This window comes from Hylaeus anthracinus, unplaced genomic scaffold (genome assembly GCF_026225885.1).
Source record: "Hylaeus anthracinus isolate JK02 unplaced genomic scaffold, UHH_iyHylAnth1.0_haploid 11978, whole genome shotgun sequence".
NCBI classification, from domain to species: Eukaryota; Metazoa; Arthropoda; class Insecta; order Hymenoptera; family Colletidae; genus Hylaeus; species Hylaeus anthracinus.
The window spans coordinates 1,475,568-1,487,860 of record NW_026534326.1 but is presented as its reverse complement, the minus strand read 5'-3'; the positions used below and the strand labels follow the sequence as shown (position 1 = coordinate 1,487,860).

At 42.5% G+C, this 12,293-nt stretch overlaps 2 protein-coding genes and 1 long non-coding RNA gene across 4 annotated transcripts; all 3 read right to left on the bottom strand.

Moving 5' to 3' along the window:
- Positions 1-170: 170 nt before the first annotated feature.
- LOC128897047 (importin-13) lies at positions 171-4,427 on the bottom strand. Its single transcript, XM_054160694.1, has 9 exons — positions 4,184-4,427; positions 3,754-3,978; positions 3,527-3,691; positions 3,292-3,456; positions 2,974-3,227; positions 2,047-2,809; positions 857-1,766; positions 639-785; positions 171-436 (listed from the first exon to the last, which is right to left on the bottom strand). The coding sequence occupies exons 2-9, from the start codon at positions 3,895-3,897 to the stop codon at positions 186-188; spliced, it is 2,799 nt and encodes a 932-aa protein (XP_054016669.1). The 5' UTR covers positions 3,898-3,978; positions 4,184-4,427; the 3' UTR covers positions 171-185.
- An 873-nt stretch (positions 4,428-5,300) lies between these two features.
- On the bottom strand, positions 5,301-9,245 carry LOC128896964 (dnaJ homolog subfamily C member 11). 2 transcript variants are annotated; one of them, XM_054160573.1, is made up of 8 exons: positions 9,075-9,245; positions 8,510-8,639; positions 8,144-8,387; positions 7,765-8,078; positions 7,394-7,601; positions 6,753-7,314; positions 6,351-6,480; positions 5,301-6,280 (listed from the first exon to the last, which is right to left on the bottom strand). In XM_054160573.1, the coding sequence occupies exons 1-8, from the start codon at positions 9,144-9,146 to the stop codon at positions 6,258-6,260; spliced, it is 1,683 nt and encodes a 560-aa protein (XP_054016548.1). In that variant the 5' UTR covers positions 9,147-9,245; the 3' UTR covers positions 5,301-6,257. The 2 variants fall into 2 exon arrangements, with proteins under 2 accessions (XP_054016548.1, XP_054016549.1); XM_054160574.1 differs by having other exon boundaries at positions 7,765-8,075.
- A 164-nt stretch (positions 9,246-9,409) lies between these two features.
- LOC128897032 (uncharacterized) lies at positions 9,410-11,519 on the bottom strand. The gene is made up of 3 exons (XR_008462190.1): positions 10,346-11,519; positions 10,123-10,202; positions 9,410-10,030 (listed from the first exon to the last, which is right to left on the bottom strand). It is a non-coding gene; the product is annotated as an uncharacterized LOC128897032 (long non-coding RNA).
- Positions 11,520-12,293: the final 774 nt, after the last annotated feature.

The window sequence follows — 12,293 nt, the reverse complement described above, 5'->3', positions numbered from 1 at the left end:
CGTCATATTTCCACCATCGTTTCAGTCTTTATTTAAAATTATTTATTATATAAAAGATAAACGGTGTTACCCTGATTAATTCTATTCGCGGGAGAAGGTATATTTTACAGAGTACGCAGACGAAGTTTCGAGTATTCTCATCGACGCGCCGTGGTCACCTTTCGTCACAATTTATTTGCTCGTTATTATATCTTCGTCATAGACAGATTTTGAGCGGCGAAGTCGCACAGGATCTCGTGCATTCGCCTCGAGTTCTGTCGTTCCCTCAGAACCATGCGTGTAAAGTTCGCCTTTTGTACTTGCGAGGCCGGAAACGCGTCCGAGTGCATTTCGAACGCGACGAGAATCCACTGCGCCATCCGTTCCGTGCACGTTCTGTTCAACGACAACAAAACTTCCGCGTGGGGCTCTAAATTGTTCCTCGACACCAGTCCACCTAAGCACGGCGTCATTACGCCTATTATTCCTACGATACACGAATACGTGTCACGCCTAAACCCGAATATCCCTTTCAATCACGATTTCACGTATAAATGCATGTGTTGTTTCTATTACGTAGCCGACATTAAGATACGTTCAGACGGGCTTCGTATTCTTTTCGAGGTTTAGGTGCGACACCCTGTAAATTCCCTACGTACCAACGCATTGCAAGATCACAGAAACGAGTTCCTGGCCAATCGGTTGGATGAAGGTTTCCAAGTATGGGCTCTGTTTGATGGCGTGACTGAGGAAGCTCACGGCTGCCTTAACGGTCCTAGTTTCCGGTAACGTTAAGCAATCGATCCCTGTGAGACATGTTTCGATTAATAACAGAGCACGATACAGCGATAATACGTTAGAAAGAGGGCCAGCTAACCGCATTGCAGCATCTCGGGGATCTGCTCGGGTATCTGCAGCAGCAACCTGATGTTCTTCTTGCAAATCTGAGCGAGAAGGCCAAGGTAGGCTTCCATCAACTCCGCCCAATCGGAGAGATTACCACGCACCGATCTGCAGGCTCTGACGCCACTCAGCGTGACCGAGCTCAGCTCCGCGAAAATTGGCCTTATGATGTTGTCAGGGTCCCTGCCAAACAGCAGCACGAGTTGTTTGAGGAGATCCAACGCGGCAGGATGGGGCCAGGTCTTGTACGAGCCGGCCAGAATGGGGAGGAGAGGTCGAGCGTCCACTTCGGGGTGCAACAACGAAGGCAGTGATTTCTTCGCGCAAATGTACATCTCTTCCAGCGTGGAATTGTCCTGGCCCCATTCAGGGTGGCCAACGATCTGATTGAATATAGGCAGGAGCCCGTCCAGCACAGCCTTCCCAATGGACGTTTCCAGGGTGGAAAAGAATATGCTGACCATTTTTAATTGCTTTGTCACCGCGCTACGCGCCACGAACAGCGGTTGCTTTAACAACTCTCGTATTTTAATTATGCACAAGCCTAACGTGGCGTCGAGGTGGGCTAGCTGCTCGTCAGCGGTGGTTAGAGTGTTCAATAATTTCCCGGCGGCGTACATCAGTCGCAGACCTTCCCCGCCTCCCGGTGTAACGTTTGGAAGCGTTTGCTCTATCGTGTTGAGGATAGACGGCGCGAAAGGGGTTAGGTGTTGTCCGCACTCCCTCGCCAGATCTTTCAGGGCCATGCTGGCGAGGGGAGCCGTGATAGAGCCTCTGGTTAGACCCAGAGTCACGATTCGCAGGGCTCTTTCTAGCCAGGGATCGGGGTGCGCTCCTATCCACTCCGCGTACGCTCCCATCGCGGAACAGGCGCATGCTAGGACCTGAAATTGGGTTACGGTTAGTTAAATATACAGATGATAGAGACCTAAAGTGTATGCAAGGCCACTCTGTGTTTCAATGGTGAGATCGTTTTGTAATTTTATTAAACGCCATTTTAACAGCGGAACTACCAAGCAATTTGACTCGCGAACATCTTATTAAAATAACTGTTTTGTTAGCAATGTTTTTGCTTTAATTTGTAGCGAAGGTTAGCGAGATAGAAAACTCCACTGTCTATTCTTAATGATGTACTATTATACGTGACTGCGCATGGGAGTTTACCTCTCCAGGATAGAGATCGTACGGAATATGAGTGAGAATCAGATCCATCAGGGCAGGAATGTAATGCGACTCCTCTGTGCCAACACTATCAGCCAGAGCTTCGAAGGCATGCAACGTTGACTCCACATCTGCCCACTTCTCTGTACCATCCAGCGACTGACTCAATCTTTGCCCAAGAAGTACCAGTAGATCCTGTCGTAACACCCTGTAACAGTAATCCAAGGTGTCCGATAGATCCTGTCTGTAACACCTGAATCGCTCCCGCTCCTCCGCGTCTCCCGCCTCGCTGGGAGTCAAGGGAAGCGTCGATTTGCGCAGCAACGCTTGAGCTAGTCTAGCGTAAATGGGTTTTAGGGCCTGCAGGGCGCAGCTCTCGTAAGGTTGGTCGAGGGTGGCGGCGTCGTCTTGTAACCCGTACCAAAATAGAAAAGGTATATTGCTGCGAGTTTCATCCGTTGGGTACCGTCCCTCTTGCTCTGAACATTGCAAAAGTAGCTCGATCAGATTCTCCGATGTCCATTTCCGCGTTTCGTTTCCTTCTTTCACTAAAGCGATCAGAAACTCTCTGCTGTGATTCTCTCCGATGGCAGTGAGAATTTCGCAGAAATACTTTCTGTTGTACTGTCTGGCCATGGTCACCAGGCTCTGTGCCCAGTCCCACAACGTCTGTGGCCTGTTTCTAAGTTCGCAATGAGACACTATCATAATCAAACATTGTTGGACAATATCCCAACCTTTGGAATTTTCCTCTTCGGGACATCCTCTTTAATTTGATATAGAAACAAATGTTATTTTCAATGCGGACAAGTAAACATATTTGTATATGCTATGAATGGACAAAGTCTGTTAAATATATATACTATTTTTGTATTTTAATTTAGATTTGGATTTTATACGTGGGTCTGAACATGATTCGAACACTTGTACCTGCTTGGGGCATAATAAGCTGCAGCGACGAGTAAATGAGGATATATCTGTGCAGTTGCATCCAGTGGAAGTTGATCAACCTTCAGCCACGATAATGCGCACTCCATTGCTAAGAGATGTAACGCCTTGTCACAGTCTGGGGAGTGTGGGTTGCACATGGAGAAAACTTGCTGAAGGAGCCAGGTTGTTTTGTACCAACCATAAACTAGACTTTTAGGTAACTTTGCTCCTTTTGCTTCGTACCTCCTTTCAGACTGACCATAGAAAGCAGGTATTAATTAAAAGAAACGATATTAAGACGGTCTATCTATATTTTACCTTTATTGGTAACACAGACAGCGTACGTAGTAACAATTCCAACATGGGGAGCGAGTCGTAGGGTAACATTCTCATGAGTTCGTCGACCACATTCTTATCGTCGACTACGTTCTTATCTTCGTCCTCGTTCTCGACAGCACTGGCTTTCGCCACGAATACAGCTAACTGAATTAGAATAACGCGTTAGTAAACTACGATAACCTCAAAGTGTTTGAGATATAGCTTGTGGTTTTACCGTTTGACAGAGTTTGGAAAGGACAAACTTGGGCGTATTTGGTTGTTTCATGATATTGAGCAAGCGCTCCTGCAGAGCAGGGTATTCATTACTAGGCACTTCGTCCCACTGTTTGGAAATTTTGATGTGCAATGTCGTAGCAGCGAAGAATTGGACCTCCCATGCCTGCAATGAGAGTAACTATTGTTAATTACAACAAGAGGGACGATAGAAACAAGATTACATACCTTGGAAGGATCGAGGAGGTCCCAGACGAACGTCCAAGCCTCTGGGGAGGCTTGAACCCGTATGAGCCAAGAGTGCACTTCGTTGTTTCCCTCTGCATAGAACTGCTTGACAGCTTGCTCGACTACGGTTGTATAATCCATCATAGATCGCTTGTATATACTACAAGGGCTCCTATGACAGCGTTACACTGTTATTTATCACTGTGTCTACCAATGTCTCATCGCCTGCAAGGAATTGCTCGTTCGACTTTAAATCTTTGCCAAGGTTTGATCAAGAGGTTGTGTTGCTGAAAACTCCTTTATCATTTTCTTAGCGAATCATTTGAAGCTAAGGTCCCTGAGAATTCTCACGTAGAGCTATTTAATCTCTGTTTACACGATTCTTTCCGACCGCCTTGGAAATCTTATGAGTTGCGCAAACGACATCTACCTGCTCTCGACATCCGTGCAGCCCTATTTTCATCGTCGCTCTAAGAATATTTGCGAGCGATTAGAATTTCATCGGCGAGTACCGATGGGAAGAGAATCCGAACGGGTCTGAAAATAATTTCAATACCACACGTTATCGCAGTACATATAAACGTGTTCTATTCTTAATTCGTGGTGTTTCGCGTGATACTTTTACAGTGGCGAAACTCCGACGCCATTTTTTCGTGTCTCGAGGCAGAACGCGCATGCGCACTAGTAGCGCCATCGGTGGCGAAACGCACAAGGCTTGTGGTGGACGCTCTCATCATCGTCGATAAGAAGAACTAACTGTTAACTCGATGATACTCGATGTTATTCATTTGATTGTCTTTTGTGAGACATAATTTAATTTTGTTTGCCTTTCAAATATTTAAACACACTGTCTGCCATTCCATTAAGCAAGAGAGATCATTTCAAATAAATACCAGAAATTGTTATTCAATCAAAACTTTTATTTAGTCTACATTAAAATATAATATGGGTAAACCTTCCCCATAGGCTTTACAATTATTGCTAAACTAAATAATTATTCATATAAACAACAAATTTTACATATTATCTAACATTTTGCAGCGTAATAAACCAAGGAATCGTGTTATTTATGCGTTTATCGCAAATAAATGAAATTACTAAGTCGCGCCATCTAGCGGCAAAGCGCCCAAGTTTGTAGCGAAGAGTGTTCCCACTGTCGCCACTAGATGACGACACTTAACCAATTATTTTATTCGCAATAAATCTGTAATTAATACTAATTGCTTGCTACATAACGATGCAATATGTTGGTTAGTATGTCAAATTTGTCATTTTAATGCATTTTCATTTGACATATTAAATACTATATTAAAAATTTATAGAAAGGTATCAGTGGCGCCATCTTGTAGGTGCAGTGGGAACTATTTTAACTACAAGCTTGGGCGTTTTGCCACCGATGGCGTTACTGGTATTGAACCCCGCTCACTGAGCTGCTCATTGAGCGATGAACTTTTGAATGGACCCCAAGGACAGATAGTTCCAACCCCCGAACATTCTATAACTGCGGGAAGTACAAAAAGCAGCAAAAAATGTATAAAATACTAGCATTTGCGATAAATAAATGTATCCATTCCAAATATATTTTTTAAACTAAGATGTAAGCTACATTTATGTTTCCTTGAGCTATCGTAAGACAAGAATAACAGTGAAAGTCTTAAATACGATTCCATTTCGCATAACTTACCAAGCAATTGGTATGTAAAGTTAGATTGCTTGGTATATTGAGCTGTACAGCATTATATCAGATAAACGAACACATGATTGTTATTTTTTTTTTTTTTCTTTCGAAATTTATATAATTTATACAATTATATAAACTTTATTCTTGGTGGAAGAAATATTTCATACGCTAACGAACTATAACACGGAACATTTGTAGTCCGACAGGCGTGTCGTTATTCCGTGGGAATTTCTGGGGACCGGTGTGCCCTTTCGATATATTGAATAGTATGCAAAATATCTCTATCGACGTATCGTACGAACTAACAAGTGCATTTTTCCAACTTCATTTAACGATTCGATCGTTATTTAACAGTTTTCGACGCAATCGTCGCGTCGACTACACTTACGGGCAGTAATTTGAAATTTTTTGAAGTAGCGTAACGATGTTTGCGCAGAGAACGCAACTTCAACAATTACGATCTATATACTTGAATGTATTCTAGAAAACGTTCGGATATTACTTTCGTACAACTAGTTCCTTTTCTATATTTCAAACGATTCTAATTAATTGTAGCATGATTAATTTCCGAGCACGCCGTTTAGGTGAATCAATTCTCTATCTTCGCTCGGATCCTACGGTCGCGACAATGTCGCGCGAACGATTATTTTGGGAAAAATGAAATTATCGTACAAAGTATAAATTATTGATGAACACTCAATTTTTTCAACATGATATTTGCATAAGTTTAATCTAAGAATGATTTAAAAAACCTCGAAGCAGTAGAAGCCATCGTCGCGGTACCGCGACGATTTCATTTTATTTTCTTACGATGTCGCATACGTCATGTCGTGTTTACTAAGTGTGCTGAAACAGAGAAGACATTGAATTACGAGAAACCGGAATCGGTATTCTACCCAAAGTACTATGCTCTCACATGATAATGGTATTCTGAGGGGTGCGTTGTCCTTTATAATACATTCGTGCGTCTGAGTACGAAACAGATATTGCACTAACAATTGCTTCTCCTCCTCGACGCATGGATCGTAAAATCCTGGCAATTGGCTCTGCGAAATGTCCAAACATATCTTAATTGTAGATGAATGTGTTCCACATGGACATCTTATGGCGATCAGGTGCGATAATCAATGTATTCGAGATTAACCAGATAAAAAGAAAAAGTCTTAAGACAATGTTTCTCAAAATACATTCACTATCGCAAGCTTACCAAGAAGAAGTTTGTTGTAATACGTATAGTTACTAGGATACTTTTAAAGATGTATGATATTTCAAATGAGAGGACAAACGATTTTTGATCCTGATGCGCGGTTGACTGTACCTTGGACGCATCGTGTAGAACCAGCCTCGAGTCCTTCACTAAACATTGCAAAGGAATGGTTACGTCTATCACTTCGTCCCTGTGTAAATGTTCCTCGGAACCGGATCGCTCCTCTTGAGGGTACACAAATCGTCCATACAAGGCTTTGGTGATGATTAATCCCTTCTTAGCCTCCTCCTCGGCTCTTATTCTACTAACGGTTGCTTTCATTAATTCGGTAGCGATCTTCGCTTCCTTCTGCTTCTCCATGGTCCTCGTTTTGTTCATCTCCTTCTGCTTCTCCTTCTTCCGTTCCTCTCGTTCCCTCACCACCGGGTCGATCACCACTTTCTTCACGATGGTCCAGGTGATCAACGGTATAACAGTGGCGTAGAACACGGGAGCCGGGAGGATCTCGTCGCTCAAATGAATGGAGAACGTGTATGTTTGCGAGGCACGATTCAATTTCAGTCTAAGCGTGACACCCGTTGGCAATCCGACGCGCACCGCGGCGGCGAGGCTGCTGTGTCGCGATACTTTCTTCTCTGCTCCGTATTCGACTAGTGCTCCGAACGTGCCAGCCCTGGAAGTCGTAATCGATGTAACTAACGTTTCTAATATTTACGAAGTAAATAAACGGATGTCTCGGCGTAGATGCTAACTTTATACTCCCGCGAAGCTTCATCTGCTTCTCCTCCATTTTATAAGTATAATTAAGACTGACGAAAGACTGCAGGATACCCAAGTGTATCGAAAACGCCGTGTAAGATCTGGACGTGTCCCTGACGATCATTGTAGTCATGGCGCTCTGTATTCCTGCCCTGTACGTCAGGTAGCCCACTGTATTTTTGTCCAGCTGCATCGCAAGCGCTGTAATTAGAAAATTAGAAAAATTAGTTAGAAAATTGTCTCTATACCTCTGCATCGTTTGTTACTTTCGCGCAGAGACGGACAAAACTCAAATAGCGAGATCTTTCCATTCCCCATTCGACATTTCCTCGTCTCTGTCTTGGCACAGACAGTGAAGACATACTTCCTATGATGCCAGGCCTTATTTCTCGCGACGTGAATTGGAGTATCATCGCCCCGTCGCAGAACAATCTCCTCGTTAACGTACGAAAGCCTTTCACGGACACCGTAGGTCCATTGCCAGCGCCCACGTCGAGTTCCATCCAGCCTTTCGACGAGACCAACCGTCTCGCGGAGACGTTTATAGAACCAGAACCCGTCCCGTTCTGCGTACCTAGTTCCCCATACATGGTTACCGTGTCTCTTAACGTAAGAGGCGCTTCTATGGACTGCGTGAACGACATTCCGCTGACTTCGATGCACGACAGTAGATCCCTGCTTTAGTTTCAAAGATAACATATGATGTAGTACGTGTACGTGTATTAGATGAAATTTGTAGTTACCTGTCGTCGTAGTCGTTGTCGTATCTGTTAAAGAGATCCGTGGCATTGACATTGACCGTAATGCTGCCTTTAGGGTTCGTGTGCAGCTGCAGCCTGCTCTCCTCGATCTCTCGCGCGAGCCGCTCGTACTCCTCTCTGATCTCTTGAGGTGTTTTGGTACGTTGCACGATCTCCCATCCTTCTATTTCCAGACCTCGGATTCCCACGGAGTCGTAGATAGCTCTCTTATGGGGATCCCTTAGGACTATCGAAAGAGAGATACTTTAATACTTTAGTGTATACTGTTTACAGTATAATACTCGTGAAAATTTTGAATCTAAGAGTAATACTTTTATGCAGATTACACTTGTAATAGTTCTGACAAACCTTCGTACGCTTTCTTGGTACGATTGAATAAAATTTCTGCTTCCTTCTTAAGTAGAGGATCCGTGTGCTTGTCGGGGTGGTACAGTCTGCTCTGTCTGCGGTATGCATTGCTGATTTCATCTGCAGTTGCCTAGGAATAAAACAGGCATCGATAACTCTTTCGTGGATATGATTAACAAGATGCACGAGTGGAGCTTGGTGGAATATTTCAGAAATAGTTTGAGTAAAGGTTTACAGGAGTGACAGGAAGCTTGTAGAAACTATCCGTTGGGCAAGAATATAGATCAAAGTAAAATGACAAAATTGGAGTGTTCGATGGGTTAAGAATTCCAGTTTGGAATTGTTAGAAAAAGCAGTTTGAGAGAATTTAAAGGTTTCCATGAAATAAACAATGAATAGATGCATCGTGTTGTGTGAACAATACAGAATGTTATTGCAAAGGGCTGATTACGTCAGACGCATGGGGGGCAAAGCGCGTCACGTGGAGGGCTAGGAATTGATCTGTATCCTTGACCGGGTATAGGAAACGATTCGCGTGGAAAACGAATTTGCCAGGGTCGCTCACGTTTTTGGGGATGTTCAGGAACGTGTAGTAGTCATCCTCGGTCGGGTTGTCCTGATCGTTATCGTCGTCCATGTTAATTCTCTGAGTTTTTCGGTTGGCGAGCCGTTCGCAACACGAACACCGATATTTTCCTCGACTTGGTCTTCTGCTTTCATAGGTTACGAAAGACTCGGCCGAGAACCGGCATCTTTTAGTGCCTGTATAGAATGTTAGGTGGAGCTCTGTGATCTAAATCGAGCTTTGATAACGATAAGGCAACTGTATGACCGACCTGCAACGCACATTTCATTTATTATCATTTATTAATAGTTCATTACAACTACGGAATGTAATGCGAGGGCATAGGGATGCCCTGAACTGGATTAGAATTTTGTAATTAGTTCCTAGAGTGGGTACTTCAGATTTCTCTGTCAGTAGGATTTTGTAGTTTATAATTTTGACATTTCCCTGAGTTGTACTTCAGGTTCCTCTGTCAGTAAGATTTTGTTATCCAATACGAAACAATTTTTAATTTTGCATGGAAGTCCCTGACGGAGATAAATATTTGACAGTCATAAATCGTGAGCTTTGAAAAGTTGTACTACATTCTGTATAATTGTTGCATTGTGGTATACTTTCGATTGAACTTTGGGGCACCAAAAATTATTGGATTTTTTTTATACCGTTTATTCAAACATAACCCAGACCAAATTAAAATTTAGATTTATGAATTCTAAATGGTAAAAAATAAATGTTAAACCTATCCCAGAGCTAATATTACAGTTTAGATTTATGAATTCTAGGGATCAAGAATTTGGGTGCCCCAAAGTAGAGTTCAAGCATGCTTTCTACTAATTAATTAAATATTTTCTGTTATGGTTTAGAATATTATTAATTCTTCTGTTTCGAATAAAATCGATAAGCTTTCGTTTTCTTTAATTCCACGTTGATGCCATATGTGGAATCTCTTGCAATTCCTAAAATCAAACGCAGAGAAAAGATCAAGTTTCCATTTGAATGTAGTTTCGAATTTAATTACATTTTACTAATTGTTGGTAACTTATCATACCTGCATCCAGAGGTAATGAAGATGCGTAGAACACATCCGGTGTTTTGCTGCTGTAAGAGTACTCTGTGCCATTGGGTTACCTGTAAATGGAAAAGATGTTAGCTCGAATTGCTGTCAAGGTAATAATATAAAACGATGAATCTGTAGTTAGATTGTAAACATTGTTAAAAGAGATTAGAAGAGTTAGAAGAGACAATGAGAAAATATCTGTATATTCGCATACCAGGGACACCGGGCGCGCACTCCCCTAACGCCGGCCCTGCGCTGCAGTTACCGATCTAGGCCTCGATAACATCGGTCGGTACGAAAAGAATTTGATTACCCGCCACCATCTCCATTACCCTAAATAATTATCTCTAAATCTCTAAATAATCTCTAAATAATTAGAACAAGAATTGTGTTATCCGCGTTCAAATAAACTTGCGTAGTAGATAAGTTATGCACAATAATATCGCATTTGTACTGTAACTGTATGGCTATATACCTCATCTGAACGTACCATTCTTATTCTCAATAAATAGGATAGAAGAATATTTTTATCTAAAGAAAAAATGAACTAGAATGAATGTTATAGAATGTTACATAGATTTAAGTATATTTTGTAAAACACGGATTCCAGAAAGGTATCAGTGTTACTGCGGAGCTAATCAATGAAGAAACATGGTGTATTATCAATATATCCTTTCTCCTATCCTTCTTTGACACAATAGCTCAGTAATTCCTCGTTGAGGAACGTGATCGCGTGCTAGTTGGGGTCCTGATTCTGCTGACCACCACAAATGAACCATAATAAAAAGGTAGTAAAACTCCGAGGGAGAGTCGTGGTTCACGACGTCGAGAAAGGGCACCACAGTTTGCTTTGACATTCCCTAATCAAAACAAAGACTCCCCTTCTTCGTTCTCTCCGTTTCTCGCGCCAGCTCGGTCAGTCGTAATTTTTAAAGGGCACGAGGTATCGTGTTTCCCCGCGGCGACTGCCTTTTAGCTGCACTAATTTGTCGTTTCTTCACAAGCATGACCACCAGAAACGAACCAGAGGAATTTTACGCACCGGTCCAATTATTTTCTGACGCTCGATTCGTCTAAACTCTCGTCGCTTAATTGTTATATAATTCGTTTTTATTTAGAATATACTCTTGTAGCGTCCGGGCCTCCCATATCCGATAATGAGTCAAATGAGAACACTATACGCAGGGTACGGGACTGGTTCTGTAGGTAAAGCGCTACACTGTGAATCCGAGAGTCGTGGGTTCGAATCTCCGTGCCTCGTTTTTCGTTTGTACTTGTACAATAATTATTTCTCGTTCGTTCATTTCAAATTTTCACATCCTGACATTCTTCTCTGTAGATGTCGAATGTCCACTCAGATTCGAGATCCTCGTGGCCTTCCTTTTCCCAGGAACCATCTACAAATAATTTGCATTTGTTAATTACACGTGTATACATTAATATGCATCGTAAATTTCTATTAATGAACATACGAGTTACACGTACCAAAAAATGGGTAATGATAAATCAGTTGGAGGGATATATACTATTCAGGTGAGGCCAGTATTCGCGTTAATAATAAACTCGGAATTATCAACAATTTATACGAACGTCTCTTGGCGTTATCGGTGCGCTCGGAGCCAGGAGTATCGTGTACGCGATAATAATTGGAGAAATAAAGTACAACACGGAATTAACCGCGCTCGCGGCCGCTAATGGCAACGTTAACGTTAAGAGTCGATGAAACAATCGACCAGACCGGCTGGCTGGTATTTATTAAACACGCTCATTGTGCTGGTCTAACAGTACAGTGTTACAGTGACAACATCCAGGTTCGCGACTCCCTACAGTTTCATCAACAATCCGTTATCAACGTTGAAAAATATCCGGTCGTTTCGACGCGAGCTCCTTTTCTCTCTGCCCTCCCTCCCTCTCCCCCTCCCCCTCCCCCCCGCCGCGTGAATCGATTCGCGTTACAAATCGCTGTAACCAAACGAAACTGATACCTAGTTTTCCTTCCTTTTCTTAACGTAATTTTATTACATTGGTGTAATCCCTGGAATGTGTGGCTTGGAATGCTCTAGTTCTCTTAATAGAGGATATTTTGGATCGAAACCTTTTTTTCCTCGTAGATCGCATGCGAATCTATGAAAAATATACAGAGAGTTTTTCTCTAAAGCGAA

Bases quoted from the DNA above. Each gene is read 5' to 3' on its own strand.
- LOC128896964 (XM_054160573.1), bottom strand. From the start codon at position 9,146: ATGGACGACGATAACGATCAGGACAACCCGACCGAGGATGACTACTAC. The intron at 8,640-9,074 runs GTGAGCGACCCT...TTTTATTCCTAG, and splicing joins TCCTGAACATCCCCAAAAAC to GCAACTGCAGATGAAATCAG. The intron at 6,481-6,752 runs GTACAGTCAACC...GACATTTCGCAG, and splicing joins TTCTACACGATGCGTCCAAG to AGCCAATTGCCAGGATTTTA.
- LOC128897047 (XM_054160694.1), bottom strand. From the start codon at position 3,897: ATGATGGATTATACAACCGTAGTCGAGCAAGCTGTCAAGCAGTTCTAT. The intron at 786-856 runs GTTAGCTGGCCC...CATGTCTCACAG, and splicing joins CCCCGAGATGCTGCAATGCG to GGATCGATTGCTTAACGTTA. The intron at 437-638 runs GTACGTAGGGAA...CGCCGTGCTTAG, and splicing joins TGTGATCTTGCAATGCGTTG to GTGGACTGGTGTCGAGGAAC.